General features: G+C 47.8%; 1 protein-coding gene across 1 annotated transcript; it reads left to right on the top strand.

Annotated features, from left to right (window-relative positions):
• The first annotated feature begins 4,707 nt into the window (after positions 1-4,707).
• lrrc17 (leucine rich repeat containing 17) lies at positions 4,708-16,775 on the top strand. Its single transcript, XM_084701075.1, has 5 exons — positions 4,708-4,923; positions 9,780-10,170; positions 10,404-10,902; positions 14,219-14,374; positions 16,135-16,775. The coding sequence occupies exons 2-5, from the start codon at positions 9,895-9,897 to the stop codon at positions 16,557-16,559; spliced, it is 1,356 nt and encodes a 451-aa protein (XP_084557201.1). The 5' UTR covers positions 4,708-4,923; positions 9,780-9,894; the 3' UTR covers positions 16,560-16,775.
• Positions 16,776-17,418: the final 643 nt, after the last annotated feature.

The raw sequence follows: 17,418 nt of genomic DNA, 5'->3' as shown, positions 1-17,418 counted from the left end.
GGAAGCCCTCTGTATTTCTCACCATGGTGATAGACATGATAGAAGCAATGTTATGCACAGTCAGGTCTTGTCATGGGAAAGCTGATGTCTGGATGATGCAGACCGATAGTGGGGGAGACTAGATGAAGCTATACTGTAGACACTAAGCAGAAACACTCCGTGAAGTTGGAGCCAAATCTCCTAAAACTATGTGCTGGTGAGGAAACTGCATCCTCTCATATACAGAACAGAATCCAAGCACTGTTTCACCCTGCGATTTCTCCTCAAGATCACCATGAGATTATGTGAGAGTTTGCAGAAAGACCGGATCATTCTACAGGTCAAAGAATCTTCTTTGTTCCTGGAACAGTACTCATAAGTCCACAACATGTCAAGACATGTTCACCCACAGACCTGACTGTTCCTTTCATTCCTCTACGAGGCATGTGTGATTCCGTTTCCAAACATCAGAGGTTTTCTTCTGTTTGTTGAAAACCTTGAGGGTACTGTGCAAACAATGAAACAGAGAGAGGTGACATTATTATTTTCCCAAAACAGGATTAACACAAATGGGGAAGTATCAAAAGTTGGGTACAACAACCAAGAGTGGTCAAGGGATGGGGCTCACAAAATCCCTCAAAATGGGCAAACCTATAGAAGACACCTCACCAACCATGGACAGAAAGTGGAAAAAACGATTTTTTAAATGATACTTCTTAGTAGTAGTAGAACGTTCTCAAGGCCTCCAGACCCAAACCATCTCAGTGAGGTCAGCACATCTATGACCGAGGCCCTGAAATCAGTTACTTTGGGTTCCGCTGTTGCTAGGAAAAATGTGGATGGAAGCCAGCACCTGTTTCACCACCCACTCTCATGAGGTTGTTACAACATCGTGGAGAATTAAGCTTCCGTCACCTGTTGTAATATCTCGGTGTCGTGTTGGGTGCCGTGTCTATCCAAGCACACCTCTCCATGAAGGGTGTGGTGGGGGACAAGGAGAGCAGGTCATCTTCCTGGGCACGGCCTACATATTAGGGGTGGGGGAAAAATCGATTCACATTTGAATCGTGATTCAGTCTGCTAGCGATTTCAAATCGATTCGCACATTTACATTGTTGTGTTTGTTTTTTTTGTCTCTGAAAAATTGTAAATCGATTTTTAATCAAATCCTGACCCCAAGAATCGATTCAAATCGAAAGGTATCAAAAGATTCCCACCCCTACTACATATGCTGACTGTTACAAAGTTTTGTCAATCAAATTGAAAACACATGATTCTTAAAAAAACAAAGTTATGGGATTTTGGCTTTATTTGGACAGAGAAAGGGAAGAACGACAAGAAATTTAAGGGAGAGAGAGAGGGGAGGATATGCAGGAGTGGCAACAGCCCGGGGTGGATTCGAACCCGGACCCCTGTGGAAATATATTTATGGTACTTAATGAGTATGCCCCCCATGGCGCCCCAACCACCCATGATTCTTTGCATGTTTTTTCCAGTAAGGTAACCACTCATGGACAGACAGCTCTAGCTTCAAAGTAAGTCTACATTGCCAACCCCAACCCTAGTTCTCATTGTGTAGACTTGTTCTGGATTCAAGACATAACAAATTGTGTGATGGCCTGTTTCATTATTTGATCGATTTATTTTGTGGCATCTAGGACTGTTCCCAGGAAATTTGAATTTGGATGACCCCACAAAGATGGACGGCTGTTGTTGTGTTATGGATTCCCTTGAGCTCCAGAGGACAATGTACTTTTCTTTAGAGAAGACTGTGTTCTCCTTAAACCAGTACGAAGGCGGCAGTTCACATCCGTCCCATCCTTTTCCGAGTCTGTGTTGTGTTTGTTGAACATCAGTTTGAATCACATCATGATCCTGAGAGAAAACCACTTCACAGCTCTGAAAGTCATTTTCCTATTTATTGTCATCACCCCAAAATATGTTCACTTTTACACATACCATTGTCTCTATTTTTGTGTTAAAACGTGAACTTAAACTCTTTCAAAATCAGGAAACGAACGTGAAAAAAGCTTAACTGATGTGAGGGAAATTTCCGGTGAGCCTAAAATTACAGTGTTGGTCCCCATCTGTAAGCCCTCTGGGAAATGAGAAATGCAATTATCTACACACAGTTGTTTGAACCCATCACACACAAGCACACACACACCTGCACAAACAAACACACACAACCCCCTCCACCAAAAAGTCTGCTCTGCAAACAGGAGAGAATGACAGCTTTTGTGATCTGTTCCAAACAACCTAGTAATCCCTCCTGATTCAACGCTGACACACCGTGACAGCAAGCTGATGGGGGCTCTCCCAGACTGCTTTCTCCTGGCCAGCGGAGCGACAAGTTCAAGTTCAAGCTCAACTTTATTTATATAGGACATTTACAAACAGCCACACGGCTGGCCAAAGTGCTTCACAATGCGTTTGACATTACACATACACTTAAAAATACTCACAAACACTAAAAAATTTAATTCAAAAAGCTAAAATAAGAATTATTAAAAAGAAAGTAGACAAAATAAAATAACCAATTTAAAAGAAAGTGATATAAATATAAACCATAAAAAATAAACAAACATAAACCCCAGCCTGGACTTAAAACTAAAAATGGGACATGCTGGCACCATCTTTAAGGGAGGTGTGTTCTGGCTCACAACCTTACGGTGACAGCACTGCTTGTTGTCAGGCTTGGTAGGAACTTGCTCCTCTCTCTTGAGATCCATCAGTTTGGAGATAGTCGGTCCATATTCAAAAGCAAGGAATCTACTGTTAGCTGTAGCAAGGATTGGGTCATCGTATTGGGTGGGTTGTTAGAATTGGCTGTTACTGAATGCTACAAATGGTTTCCATGCAGTTTTATAAGTCACAGGTGTGACTTACTTGATGTTTCCTTCTTTACATCTTTCTTGGGTTTAGAGAGATAGATTGTTGCCAAACTTTCTGTGGTGATCAGCCGGTCTTTCTATCTTCTGTTTATCTGTGTGTGTGTGTGTGTGTGTGTATATTGTGTGTGTTTGTTGCTGTGGATACAGGCCAGGTGAGAGATCTTGAGAAAGCAGGGGGAGAGCTAATATAAAAAACATGCTCTGGCAAAAAAACATCTCATCCATACCCTTTCTTTCACTCTGTCTATCCTTCCATCGTTTTCTCTTTCTATTTCTTCTTCCCTTTTGGAGAGCATTGAAAACAAATCTTTTTGTTTGAATCCTTTGGATTTAGAGCAGTCACATCGCAAATTCTTCTTCTAACAGAGACAGCACCGGGGAATTGTTCATCTTCATTTAGGATAAACCGCAAATTAAGAGTGTGGCTTTCATTCTTAATCCTTAAAGAAATCCCATATTGTCAGATTAAGAACAAATCCAAAGGAACTCCACGTTACGCACATAACAAATATATTATAGCGATGCAGCAGGTTAGAAGGTTGTAAAGTTGCCAACTTTATACAATACATGACTAACACTGGGTCACGGAGCGCAGGTATGTACTCCGCAGCACAGCTGTGAGCCCTTCCTGCAGGTAACTCTCCAACTCGATCCCAGTGGTATGTGCTTGATGTGTTTTAAAGAGACACATCTGCCCTCTATCTGCCCTGCTACGAAACGTGCGCTGGCACACAGCTGTCTGGCAGGACTGGCACACGCATACACACATCACATGTGCTCGGACGTGTTGTGTTGTTATATATATATTGTTGATATTAAAAGGTTTGTCTGGCTAGACTGGTGACTGAAGGGACCTGAGTGAGCTCACCTGGAGCTCCTGGCCACCGGTGTAGGAGGTGTCCGAGGAGGACCAGGAGGCTTGTCAAGGACACAGTCAGGGTTAGGGAGGGCTGGAGGAGGGCTGGGGGAGGGCTGGGGGCGGGCTGGGGGGTTGGGTCAGTGTGGGGGAACTGCATGGCGGAAGCTAAGTTGTGCCTATCGGTACGTGGGAGTGTTGTCATGTCAGACTCACTCGTGAGTAGCAAGATAACTCCCTTTTTTTCTCCTCCTCTTTCCCTTTTCCTCTGCTTCTCCTTTATCACTCCCGTGTTTCTGCCACCTGTGTATCCTCCTCTCTCCCCTCCTGTCCTCTAACTTCCCTCTTACTCAGTGTGCCCCCCCCCTACTTGCCTCACTCTTTACCTCTTCTCCTCTCCTCCTCCTCTTCCTCCTCCTCTTCCTCCTCCTCCTCCTCCTCCTCCTCCTCCTCCTCCTCTTCCTCCTCTTCCTCTTCCTCTTCCTCTTCCTCTTCCTCTTCCTCTTCCTCCTCCTCCTCCTCCTCTTCCTCCTCCTCTTCCTCCTCCTCCTCCTCCTCCTCCTCCTCCTACTCCTCCTCTCCTTCTTCCTCCTCCTTAATGTGCAGTTCTCACAGGGGAGGCTCATCTCTCTCTTGGGGAACAGGTCCTTATTAGGCTCCCAGCTCCGGTCACACCGAGAGGACAGGTCTGCTGTACACTGAAATGGGACAAAAATTCACTCAGATGTTTGGAAGAGAAAGAGGCTACTCTAGAAAGCCAACAATGGCCTTATCAGACAGCTTCTTCCTTCTGCCTGACACCACACGCACACGCACACACACTGGAGGCGGTCCAGTTATTTAACAGTGGAGGAGCGGGGGTTGTAGGCTGCGCTGCATGCGCAGAGGAACTATGTAATTCAAAACCAGACACAGTTTCGTGGCTCCTCAGCCCCCCCCCCCCCTCTCTCTCTCTCTCTCTCTCTCTCTCTCACACACACACACACAGTCTGAGAGAGGCAGGCAGGCTGGCAGGCAAGGATACAGCCTCGCAGACTCACAGGCAAGCAGCCAGTACCAGGAGCCAGCCAAACCTCCAGCCGTCCAGGGGCCAGTGGAGAGCCCATGCCCGGACAGAGAGCAGGGCACCCAGGACCCACTGGAGCTCAACCAGTCCTGCTGGAAGACCAGGAGCTGGACCCTCCTCACAGCCAGGTAGGTACCGTGCGGGGATGGGGGGTGGATAGGAAGGGGGTAGATGGGGCATGCTTCCCCCCAGCTGTTCTCCACACGCTGGGGAACACCATTGCTGGTGGTCAGGCTTCTATCTTTGTCTGTTTGTATATTTTTCTGGTTGCGGCGTGTCAACATGCAGGTTTTTTTTTTTGTCTTTTGTTTGATACATAAACACTTGGTGGTGAAGCAACGCGTTCGTGTGACAATGTTAGAGATGTGGGCATGGTTGGTCAGAGTTCAGAGTTGTCTCTATGAGGTGCAGTCTCCATGTAACACAGCAGGAGAGGCAGGCAGCTCTTACCGTGAGCAGGACATGTTTTCAGTCGTTCCAGGTTCCGCTAGGGAGTACTGAAAGTCTGCAGAGTAACAGGAGTTAGGAGTTTGAAGCATGCTTTCATCTGTTTGTTCCTCTGTATGTTTTCTGTCTCTTTGTCTGCTTCTCTCTCTCTCTTTGTGGCGGTGGAAAGATACTCTGTGGAAAAGAGAGAAAAAGAGAGCAGAATGAAAGAGATACAGAGAGAGCGAAACAGAGAGAGGGGAGAGAGAGAAACAGAGAGAGGGAGAGAGAGAGAAACAGAGAGAGAGACGAGAGAGAGAGAGAGAGAGAGAGAGGGAGAGAGGGTGAGAGACAGAGAGAGAGAGAGAGAGAGAGAGAGAGAGAGAGAGAGAGAGAGAGAGAGAGAGAGAGAGAGAGAGAGAGAGAGAGAGAGAGAGAGAGAGAGGGGGGGGGGGAGAGAAGTGTGTCTGGCCACATTCCAGACCAATTAGTGGAAGTGCTGTGAGGAACTGTCTCTGTGTAACATCAGGAGATAGGACGCTGCTCAAACCTTCAGCCTGCTCAGCTTGCTCTGCAGAAGTACATGTTTGGCTCCTTGTTGGAGAGGGATTCGATACCTGTTAGATTGCACATTCCAACGTTCTGCAAGATGATCAGTTCTGTGTGTTCCATGTTCCACTCCCGGCTGGTCCGGGGAGTGCACTGCCTCCCAGAGACATGGGAGGGGCCAAAGGGGGGAGGGGGGGGGAGAAGTCTGGAAGTCTGATTTGCCAAGTATCTATTGTCACTAAATCTTCTGGCAGGTAACGCTTGCACTCAATTTTGAGGTGAGAACCATCTGGTTCTATTCACTCAATGGCTCCTCTGATAAATAAGTGTACTTCAGTGGCCATCTCTCTTTTTCATGTAAGAGTGAGTTCAAGTGGTTTTAATTAAGTGCTCCGGACTGTGTATTTTTTTTCTCTCTCTCTCTCTCTCTCTCTCTCTCTCTCTCTCTCTCTCTCTCTCTCTCTCTCTCTCTCTCTCTCTCTCTCTCTCTCTCTCTCTCTCTCTCTCTCTCTCTCTCTCTCTTACTCACTCTCTAGTGCTGATGAATGTTATGACATTGTGGGGTGGTGATGGAAAACCAGACTGAGACACCCAGTCTGCTCTAGGGCACAGCCAGCCCCCTTCACCCCCCCTCTCTCCAGGGCACAGCCAGCCCCCTTCACCCCCCCTCTCTCCAGGGCACAGCCAGCCCCCTTCACCCCCCCTCTCTCTGGGACACAGACAGGTCAGAGCTGGGAGGGGTGAGGTCGGGGGTGGCAAGGAAATTAAAAACTCTGCCCTCATTCTTTTGCCCTCTCCCCCCTCGTTCACGCTACTCACATCACTCGATTTCTTCATCCTTATTCTCTCTTTCTCAATCCCCTTCTCTCTCTCTCTCTCTCTCTCTCTCTCTTTAATCCACCCCCTAGCTCTCTTCCTCCTTGTACAGAGTAGCCCTTGTGTTCTTCACCGTTTCATATTGAGGTTGTTTCTTCTCTCCCTCCACCCCTGGTGCCCTGTTGTGAGTTATGGTTCCAGAGAGGGCTGCAGAAACCTGCCGACAGACTGACCAGACTGACCAGACTGACAGACTGACCGGACTGACAGACTGACCAGGCCGACAGACTGACCAGACTGACAGACTAACCAGACTGACCAGACTGACAGACTGACAGACTGACCAGGCCGACAGACTGACCAGGCTGACAGACTAACCAGACTGACAGACTAACCAGACTGACCAGACTGACAGACTGACAGACTGACCAGGCCGACAGACTGACCAGACTGACAGACTGACAGGCTGACCAGACTGACAGACTGACATGCTAACATACTGACAGACTGACAGACTGACAGACTGACAGACTGACAGGCTGACCAGACTGACAGACTGACAGACTGACAGACTGACAGGCTGACATGCTGACAGACTGACAGACTGACAGACTGACCAGACTGATCAGACTGACAGACTGACAGACTGACAGACTGACCAGACTGACAGACTGACAGACTGACAGGCTGACCAGACTGACAGACTGACATGCTAACATGCTGACAGACTGACAGACTGACATGCTAACATGCTGACAGACTGACAGACTGACAGACTGACCAGACTAACCAGACTGACAGACTGACCAGACTGACCAGACTGACAGACTGACAGACTAACATGCTGACATGCTGACAGACTGACAGACTGACCAGACTGACCAGGCTGACAGGCTGACAGGCTGACCAGACTGACATGCTGACATGCTGACATGCTGACATGCTGACAGGCTGACCAGACTGACCAGGCTGACAGGCTGACCAGACTGACATGCTGACAGACTGACCAGGCACAGATGTGGGCCTGTAACACATCACCACAGAACACTGGTAGTCCCCTGTGGTGGGCCGAGGGGGTACTGAACTGAACGTGCACTGATTTAGAGGCATCCTCTTCAGAGGGGGTACTCTACACACATAGTCCTGTCCTAGGGTAGTGTGTGTGTGTGTGTATGTGTGTGTGTGTGTGTGTGAGGGGGGGTTGCTATAACAGCGATGCTTGCTTTGACTTCTATGGCTCATGAGGCGCCACAAGTTAGACTATGTATCACAGATTTTGCCCTGAAACATGTGTGTCATGTGATTGTAAGATTCACGAATGTTGTTTAAGAACGGTGTGGCAATATTCCAACACCTCCTATTGTACGTTATTTAAAAGCCTTGCTGATTCCTAGGATGTAAATCCTGCTGGTGTGGATATTGGAAGACTGCCCAGAATAACCCCCTCCGTCCGGCTGGCTCTGGTCCAGACTGCCCCCTGGTGGTATCTCACTGCCATGGCAGTCTCTCTGCTGAGTCTGTGTGACTCTCTGCTATGTCTATTAGCACTGCTCTAGAACCTACTCCCCTACTGCCCAGAGACAATCAGTTTATTCACCCCATTGCACTTTGACCTTGTGGGCAAGCAGCTAGCGACGTCTGCGATCAGCTCTCACAGGCTGGAGGGTGTGGCCAGGGTGTTACATGTAACAAAACAGGGCAAAGTTGAATATAACCTGGATTAACAGGAGAGCACGAAGCAGGTTAGAACCTCGCAAAACATTCTGTTAAAACGTTAAAATGAACAGGGCTAAGCAGAGCAGAGCAGAGCAGAGCATGGTATATGGGTGTACATATTATACAGTGACTAAATCCTGAATGAGACCACACTGCAGCATGGACAAAGACCTCTCCCACTCTGGGTATGTATATCATGGAGTGTGGAAGAGGAGACCTCCGTAACAGCTGAGACCGGGGATAGAGAGCATGGGGAGAGAAATTATGCATGCATCCAGTAATTCTGTGCGCTTTCGACTCCAGCCCCGGTTGCTACTGAATGTTAGAGCATAGTTGAGTTATGTAGTCATGTAGAACTGTTTCTCACTGGCAGGCCAGAGGACAAGCCCGAGAATTTCATTTATAAAATGTAGTAAATCTCATAAAACTGCTGCATAAAATGAAGATATCAAAAAGCAAACACACTTTGAGCACCACCAACCTCTCATTTGTGTGTTGTGCGTTGATCTTACTGGTGTGTAAACAACACATGAAGCTTTCCAGATATGAATCTCCACAGAGGATTCAAGACACACGGGGATTCCTTTGTAGCGTTTCTGACAGGACCCATGCAGACACACATACACACACACAAACACACACACACACACACAGCTTCAAACTGAACCACTCCTCATCATTATTAGACTATAAAACAGATTTATGTAGCTTCTGGGAAACAGTTGAGGAAGGATCCAGCTTGCCTGTGGTTCTCTCCTGGTTGTCTTCCTGCTGGACGAGATCAAAGGAACGTAACCAACATGGACATGCCTCTTGTGTGACAGGTCAGAGAAATACATCCATGCAATGTTACAGTAATGACTTTAACCATCACATGGCCAGGTCATGGTCTGAGTTGGGATTTTTCTTCTGCTACGCGAGAGCAAGGTACTGACAAAGGTCCATACTGACTCTGTATATATCCATCAGTTTACAGAGTGGATGTATGTGCACTTGCACAAATACACACATTGACACTGGCACATACACACACAATCCCTGTAAACTTCCTGTTCCTTGATGAGAATGTAAGCTGGTCCCATTTGGAGTACCGAGATGAATCATTGTCTGGAGAAAGTAACAAAAACTGCGTAGAACAGGAAGAACACCAGCAGGTTCTACTTAGGAGAACCGGAGAAACAAGGAGAACCCAGGGAACAAAGGCAGGGTGATCGCTGTACCATGACCATGTTTTAACCATCAGTATGTTTCATAGGTTCTCATGTAACGTGTATACATTCTTCCTTCTCTCCCTTTTCCCTGCCTTGTCTTTACTTCTCTCCCCTCCTCTCCTCTCTCCTCCCCTCTCCCCCTTCTTCTCTCCTCCTCCTTCTCACCTCCTTTCTCCACAAATGTATACATCTCTTTATGATTCTCATACTCCATATCCTGTCTTATTCCTCTCTCTCTCTTCTCTGTCTCTCTGTCTCTCTCTCAGCTTTGACCTGCTTTACCTGGCAGCTTCCTAAAAACACTTCCTCCCTGGTGGATTTAGGAACCCCTCTCCTCTCTTGCCTCCTCTCTTCCTCCTGCTCCTCTGCTTTATTCCCAGCATGCGGCTGCTAGCCATCCTGGTCCTCCTTCTGGTGCTCAATGGGGCAGAGCCAAGGCGAGGAGCCCGCAATCGGGGCCTGGGCCCTGGACGCGAGAGGAGAAAGACCCGGGGGAAAGGCAGGGCCGGTGCAGTCAAGCGGTTTGCCTCAGACTGTAAGGAGTACACTGAAGCTGGGCAGAAGTACCTGGACTGCCAGGACCGACAACTGACCGCCGTCCAACCGGACTGGCCTAAAGACATTCAACACCTGCTCCTGGGCCGCAACAAGATACAGGTACACACACACGCACACACACGTACTCACACACACACAAATCCCTTGTCAAGCCTCTGTGGCTAACACTCTGTGGCTCTGTAAATATCTGTCCCAAAGTCTTAAACTTGTCTTGTAATATATTGTGTAAGGGACAACGGTTTTACTAGCCCAAAGGTTTCAAATAAAGTTGTTTAAATTGAATGGGTTACAGTCCTGTGAATAAAGTTGTCTGGTTTTGACTCGTGTCCTAGGTGCTCAGGGACAACACTTTCTCCCAGTTCCGCCAGCTGTTAAGTCTGGATCTCCAGCAGAACGAGATCAACATGATCGAGGAGCAGGCTTTCTCTGGGCTGGATCAGCTCACCACCCTCCTGCTTCAACACAACCACCTCCGCTCCACTTCCGAGGAGATGCTCCTGCCCATGCCCAGCCTACGTTACCTCCGTCTCTACGACAACCCCTGGGAATGCCACTGCCACCTGGACAGCCTGGTCAGAACCCTGCAGGTGCCCAGCAACCGTAACCTGGGAAACTTCGCCAGGTGTTCCGTGCCGGCGAGTCTACAGGGGAAGAAACTGCGTCAGTTGAAGGTGGAGCTGCTGTGTCCAGAACACTACCAGTCCCAGAAGCCCCTGGATGGACAGGACAGCTTCCCCAAGCCCCTGCCCCCCAGCAAGAAGGACCACGAGGTCACCACCCTCTGTCACACCTACATGTACCCCAAGCCCCTGCTTGACTGCAGCAGCAAAGGTGAGGTTGAGCGTGTGGAGGGTGTTGTTCCATAGTCTGGTGGTGGGTTTTCTTTCTTTTTTTTCTTTCATCAACGGACAGCAGTGGATCTTCTCTGAGTTTGTGTTTAGTTTGAAGCACGGTGCCTTCGCTAGTAAACTTAGAACAGGGACGGCGGTTTGTAATGACTGGTTTCTGCATCGGCTGTTTTACCATTGTGCTGACTAAGCTTGTGGTGAGAAGCTGTAATTAATTGGGACCAGGCTATGTCCTGGTTGGGAATGGGCTATGTCCTGGCTTAGAGGTTGGAAATGTGTAATGTGAGACAGAGTGAATGCTAAAGAGAGAGACAGAGGAGATGAAGAGGAAGAAAGGGAGGGAGGAAGGGAGGGAGGGAGGGAGGGAGGGAGGGAGGGAGGGAGGGAGGGAGGGAGGGAGGGAGGGAGGGAGGGAGGGAGGGAGGGAGGGAGGGAGGGAGGGAGGGAGGGAGGGAGGGAGGGAGGGAGAGAGAGAGGGAGAGAGGGAGAGAGGGAGAGAGAGAGAGAGGGAGAGAGGGAGAGAGGGACCCGCAGAGTCGTGGAGTCTCCCTCTGTCTCTGTTCCAGCCCTCACATCTGGTGCTGCAAGCCTTTGGAGCTGTGTGTAAACGGCACACAGAGCTGCTATCAGACCTCTGAGCCTGGAACCCAGAGGAGGCCTCCATAAAGATCCAGTTTCAATATAGTGTTTCAGAAAGAGCCAGGCTGGAGGCCCAACAAATTCTGCTCTCACGTCGTGCTGAGACGGTCCGCTTTAGTGTGGTTTCTATGGCAATGGTCGATTCACAAAACCCTGAAGTGTTCGGACTGGGCTGCATTGTCTGCAGGGAACAGATTCATCTTTTTTCATCTGGATGATAGATTGCATGAAACGTCCTTTCAGCTGTGTGTGTCATCCTTCACAACAGCAGGCCGTTTATGTTCTTTCTATATGCAGAACTGTATAGTTTGAAGTCAATGAAAGGCCCAACAGTGTGTTCTGGTGACATATAACCTTTCGGCTTTCATTTATTTTTCTCTCCGGAAAACGTTTAAATCGATTTTTTAACTGAACTTCAGTAGATCTCCTTGTTCACACAGATCCCCTTCCCTCCTTCCTTCCCTCCCTCCCTCTATCCATTTCATTTTTATCTGTGTGGTTTGAGACTTTTCCGCTGAGGCCAACCACCAATCTGAGCCCCCTTCTCCTGTCCCAGGGGGCTCTGGGAGTAATCCATCACTAATTACACTCCTGAGGTCGTTAGCCCGGACTGAGGCTCGTTAGGTAACCATGGAAATGGGCCCCATTATCCAATCAGCTATGGGTCTGTGTGGGCAGGGCAGGAACACACAGGTCCCCACAGCGATTGCTGGAGCTTATCTCCCTTTCCCATCCATGTGAACAGCTCACACTGGACAACCTTAGGTTCTGAGGGGCTGCGTTTGTGGTGAGACAACAGGCTGGTCTGGGTGGCCTGGTTACTGTAGCTTGGAGTGGATCAGCAGAGCCACAGCCTCCCCTGTGGGCATGATGTCATGTTCTGGTGGATTTCCTGGATGGAGGCGGGGCTTTAGTCAGCAGAATATCAGAATCTCCATACTGTCATAACTGGGAGCTTTAGGAAGGAGCGGGAACAAGAGAGAGAGACAGAGAGAGAGAGAGAGAGAGAGAGAGAGAGAGAGAGAGAGAGAGAGAGAGAGAGAGGAGAGAGAGAGAGAGACAGAGAGAGAGAGAGAGAGAGAGAGAGAGAGAGAGAGAGGAGAGAGAGAGAGAGAGAGAGAGAGAGAGAGAGAGAGAGAGGGAGAGAGAGAGAGAGAGAGAGAGAGATTCTAACCCTCTGTGCTTCTTTAGACACGCCATGTAACTGACAACATCGTACAGTTCCCTCCTCAACGGCAGGGACGCGATGTGTCAAACTGCCATGTGGACATCCAGTCACGGAGCCCCAGAGAGGAAGTCAGACTGCACATGGGTGCATGTCAGCGGCCGCATCTCTCCCCCTCCGCTCTCCAGAGCGAGACAAGGACTAATGTAGGAGCAGATGAATGGACTGTCCTAATGTGAAGGATGAATGTGTTGTATTAATTCTAAAAACACAAACTGCAGTCCAAGATGTGACAGGAATGAAGGAACAAGCTGTGTTTCTGCTGGTCTGTCCAGGCCGGTCTGGTCTGAGGGATAGAGCAGGTGCTGGGTTCAGGAGTCTGTGGAAACTCCCCAGTGCCCTCCCACACTCCCATGTGTAGCAGAGGTGGTTCGGTGAACATACCAATGAAATGAGATAAGGCTCGTTTTGTTTGGCTTAGGTTTAGCGTGTCATTGCTGAAACGTGTTTGGTCTCTCAGTAGAGGAAGAGGTGGCGTGGGAGAAGGAGGTGTAAAGCATATTTTTCTGTTGTTCATCAGTCATCTCTATCCTTGCACCCTTCCTCCTTTCTTCCCTCCTTCCTTGTCTCTCTCCGTCCCTCCCACCCACACCAGTGCAGAGAGGGGCTGTAATGACATTTCCTGACAGCGGAGGGATGATTGATGCTGCAGACTGGCCTCTGACATCTCACTGAGAACATCTGCTGCAGATACGACAGAGCTTCATTCAGACAAGTTGTAAATAAACCCCGTCAACGACAGGTCGTTCAAGAGCGCAGCCAGCCGCTACATACAACAACAGACTGGCGCTGCTTTTAAAAATAAGCAGCTAAGGTTTTGTGCCGTAGCTGATAGGGCCTGCTCTCCGGCTGTGTAACAACATCCTGCCGTGTTTGGATGTGGAGGGATAGCTGTGTTCCTAATAGGGGTGGGGGGATTTTTGGTAATGTTATTTATTTATTTTAAATACAAAATTGTGAATCGATTTTTATCGAATCGTGACCCCAAGAATGGATTCGAATCGAATCGTGAGGTACCAAAAGATGCCCACCCCTAGTTCCTAATCACGTTCTATGTTTGAAGTGTTAATACAACCTGTATGCATTATCTGAGACCACCTACTTGGTGTGAGTTAGACCACTGTTACAGTTGTATCCAACTCCATCTATGGTAACGATGTTTGGAGAGCAAAGGGAGCGAGGAGGAGGACAGACGAATAAAGTAATAGAGTGGCATGAGAAAGAGAGAGAATCTTGTTTCACACATCTATAGTCAGCAACTCTTGTCTGGAAACTGTTAACACCATTACTGGAATGCTAAGGAATCTTACAAAACTCCAGAACTCAGCGTGTTACAGTGGCTTCTTGTGGTGTGTTTAAAAATGTACACGTCTACCCTTCCTTCCACCCTAACCCTCATTTCTTTCCTCGATTCCTTCCCTTTCTCCCTCACCAGACCTCAAGACCATCCCAGCAGACCTTCCTTCTGACATTGTGAAAATGGACTTCTCCAGTAACACCATTGGTCACCTGAAGCCTAAAGAGTTCCTGGCCTCCAAAGACCTCAAACTGCTCAACCTCAGTAGCAACAACCTGGACCGCATAGACACAGGTAAGACACACATCGTCTGTCTGGGTAAAACACAGAGAGGAGGTTATCACAAACACCTAGGACCGCATCGCCTGCCTGTAACTCAAACAGTCCACATGACCCATCTCCAAGAACGCTTTCTTGGCTTACTGGCGGATCATTGGTTGGTCTGGTGGAACAAACTCTCCTTCCTCCTCCTTTGTTATTTACACCTCCTCCTCTTTCTTCTTTACACCTTCTCTTTCTCCTCTTTCTCCTCTTTCTCCTCTTTCTCCTCTTTCTTCTTTACACCTCCTCTTTCTCCTCCTCCTCTTTCTTCTTTATGGCTCCTTCTCCTCCACCTCCTCTTTTCCACATATTTAATACGTAGCAGGCTTGTCCCAGTGTCGTGTCGTGGGGAAAGTAGCTCCAGTCTGCTTCACATTGTCCACTAGCCTGGAGACCCACTTTCATCTGTCCTTCCACACACAGGGGGGGAGGAATGGATGAGTGTGGGAGTGGAGGGGGGAAATGAGAAGGAAAATAGTGATGTGGTATCTGGAGGGTGGGATGACAGGAAAGAGACTGTCTGGTTTATTACCCTCTTGGTTGGTTGGTTGGTTGGTTTGGCTTGAATTGATTAAAGTGGAGTGATCAGATCGTCTTGTGTAGAACACATCACAGCAGTAATTACCAGTGCTTGAACACATCCTGGGTGATTTGTAGTTATTGACATAGCTGGGGGAGAAGATGGATGTTTATTTTTGTGAGCATTTAAAATAATGTTCTCAATCATCAAGATGCTAAACAGTAAGTCTTCTGTCATCATGGCTAATGACTGTGTACTGTCAAACATCTGCTCTATTAACAAAAATGCTGTGCTTCCGATTAAATATAATCATTTTTCATGGAGAAAAAAGTTTGGGAAATCCTAGAACATGGATTGTTTACACATGTTCTGCTGTAATAAATGATAAGGCTTCGGTGAAGTGTTTCCCCTCAAGCCTTCGAAGCAGACATCATTAGAGAGAGAGAGAGAAGAATGTGTCTCTGCCCCCACCCCGCCCTTAGCTTCTTATGTTCAACCTAGCCCACAAGAACAAGCCTCTCCACCTCTCTACAGTGAACGAGAGAACCTCATAACTTCCCCTAATGAGCGGTTAACGTTTACAGTCCCTGAACATTATTACAAGTCAGATTTAACAGTGTGAAAAGCAAATAAGCGCACGGATTTATGTATGGAATGTGTCCAATCTGGATACAGTCTGGTTTATATATTATGAGCATCAAAGTTTTCTTTTCTTTTTCCTTTGCCCCCCTTGACCGGTATTCATCACACCGACAGGAAGAAATGCTGCACAATCTCCATTTTGTGATGAATGGAGTAAAGGGTTAGGGTTCTGGTCATGAACAGCCTATTTCGGCCCCTCACCTCTTCCCCCTGTCTTCAACAGCTACACTGAAAAGGTCTGCGATACATCTTCAAAACTATATACACAGAGCCATTATCCCTTGAAAGGTGATACTTAGAATGGTACAGTAAAATACTACATCTCAGCCTGCTCCTATGTTCAGCCAAACAGTAGCTCAGTCATCACATCCTAACGGCTCGTGGTTTAGTGTAGCTCTACCCCTCATCTGGACGTAGAAACAGAAAGGCAGCTGGTGGAAGCTGTTTGTCTCTGCGTTGGTATCAACCCTCACAGGACAGTCAAAACAACATCTGAAAACAGACTTTGAGAATAACCTGATCTCTGTTTCACTACCTCCTCCTCCTCCTCCTCCACTCTTCCTCTCACCAGCTGCGTTCGCCGGCCTGCTGTACCTGCGAGAGCTGGACCTCTCCAACAACAGCCTCAGATACTTCCCCTACGGAGTTCTGGAGGATCTGTACTTTCTGAGGAAGTTGTTTCTGGGGGACAACCCCTGGATGTGTGACTACAACATCCACTACCTGATCTACTGGCTCAATCACCACCCTGGGGTGGCCTACTTTGGCCTGACCTGCTCCCAGCCTCAGGAGTTCAGGGGCTGGCAAGTGGAGGACTATGTCAAGACCTACAATGGTGAGTGTCCCAAGGACTGGCAGTTGGGCCTGGGGGATGCAGAGCAGGAAACGGCTCAGGAGCTGAAGGTGGAAATAGATGAGGACACAGACCTGTTGCCCAGCCCCATTAGAGATAACAAACCAAATACAATGGAATTCGAGATCATGAGGTTGAGCTAAACTTTTTTTTTACCTGTGTGTGAGAGGGAGAGAGAATGAGAGAGTGTAAGTCATTCAGTCTGTATCAGATCAAATACTGGCAGGATAGGTGCTGTTTCTGTTAGTGTGTTTCCTCTTGAATATTATTATTTCTTTGGTCGAAAAAGTAGGGTTTTACATTTTTTTTGTAAGTGAATTAATTGTCAAACAGTGAAATAAAAATCGTTTTTTCTTGGATCTTTCTGGTGAAGTTGTGAACACACACACATGTTGCATCACTGGGTTCCCAGGCTCCTACCCAAGCACAGCAAGTGTCTCCCTTGAAGAAGACTGACCCACTGCAAACAGAACCAGCTGTGCTTCTCACTGATAGCTGGTGTTTGTTATAACAGACAACTGATACTGGGAGAAAGCTCATACAGCTGTCTTACTACAACATCTAGGGAGAAATAATTCTTGCTTAAAAACGAATCTGTCCAGTGTAATTACTTCAGAAGTGTGCTGCTTTTGGAGTAGGAGGAGAATAATCCCTGTACAGTAAAATAAAGGCCTACACATTACAAGACACACAATACATTGTTGAAAGGTTTCAGTAGTCATCATTTCAAACATCTCCGGGTCTTGTCACAGCTGTGATCAATGGAGATCTTCTGGAAGAAACTCATGCCAGGTAATTACGATATTGAAACCGGACCGTTCTGCCCCATGCCAAGCTCTAGAGAGGGGGAACTGAAGCCAGGAGCATTTATAAACCCCTCCCCCTCGCCCCTGAATCATCACCTCTAAACTTGTTCTCCCTTTGTTGTGACTACAATGCCACAGAGATCTGGAAGGGGAGAGTGTGCTAAGATTTTCCAATAATTATTTCATTCACCGCTGG

This window comes from Hypomesus nipponensis, chromosome 7 (genome assembly GCF_054491055.1).
Source record: "Hypomesus nipponensis isolate SF chromosome 7, ASM5449105v1, whole genome shotgun sequence".
Lineage (NCBI taxonomy): Eukaryota > Metazoa > Chordata > Actinopteri > Osmeriformes > Osmeridae > Hypomesus > Hypomesus nipponensis.
This window is presented reverse-complemented; position numbering and strand designations above follow the sequence as displayed.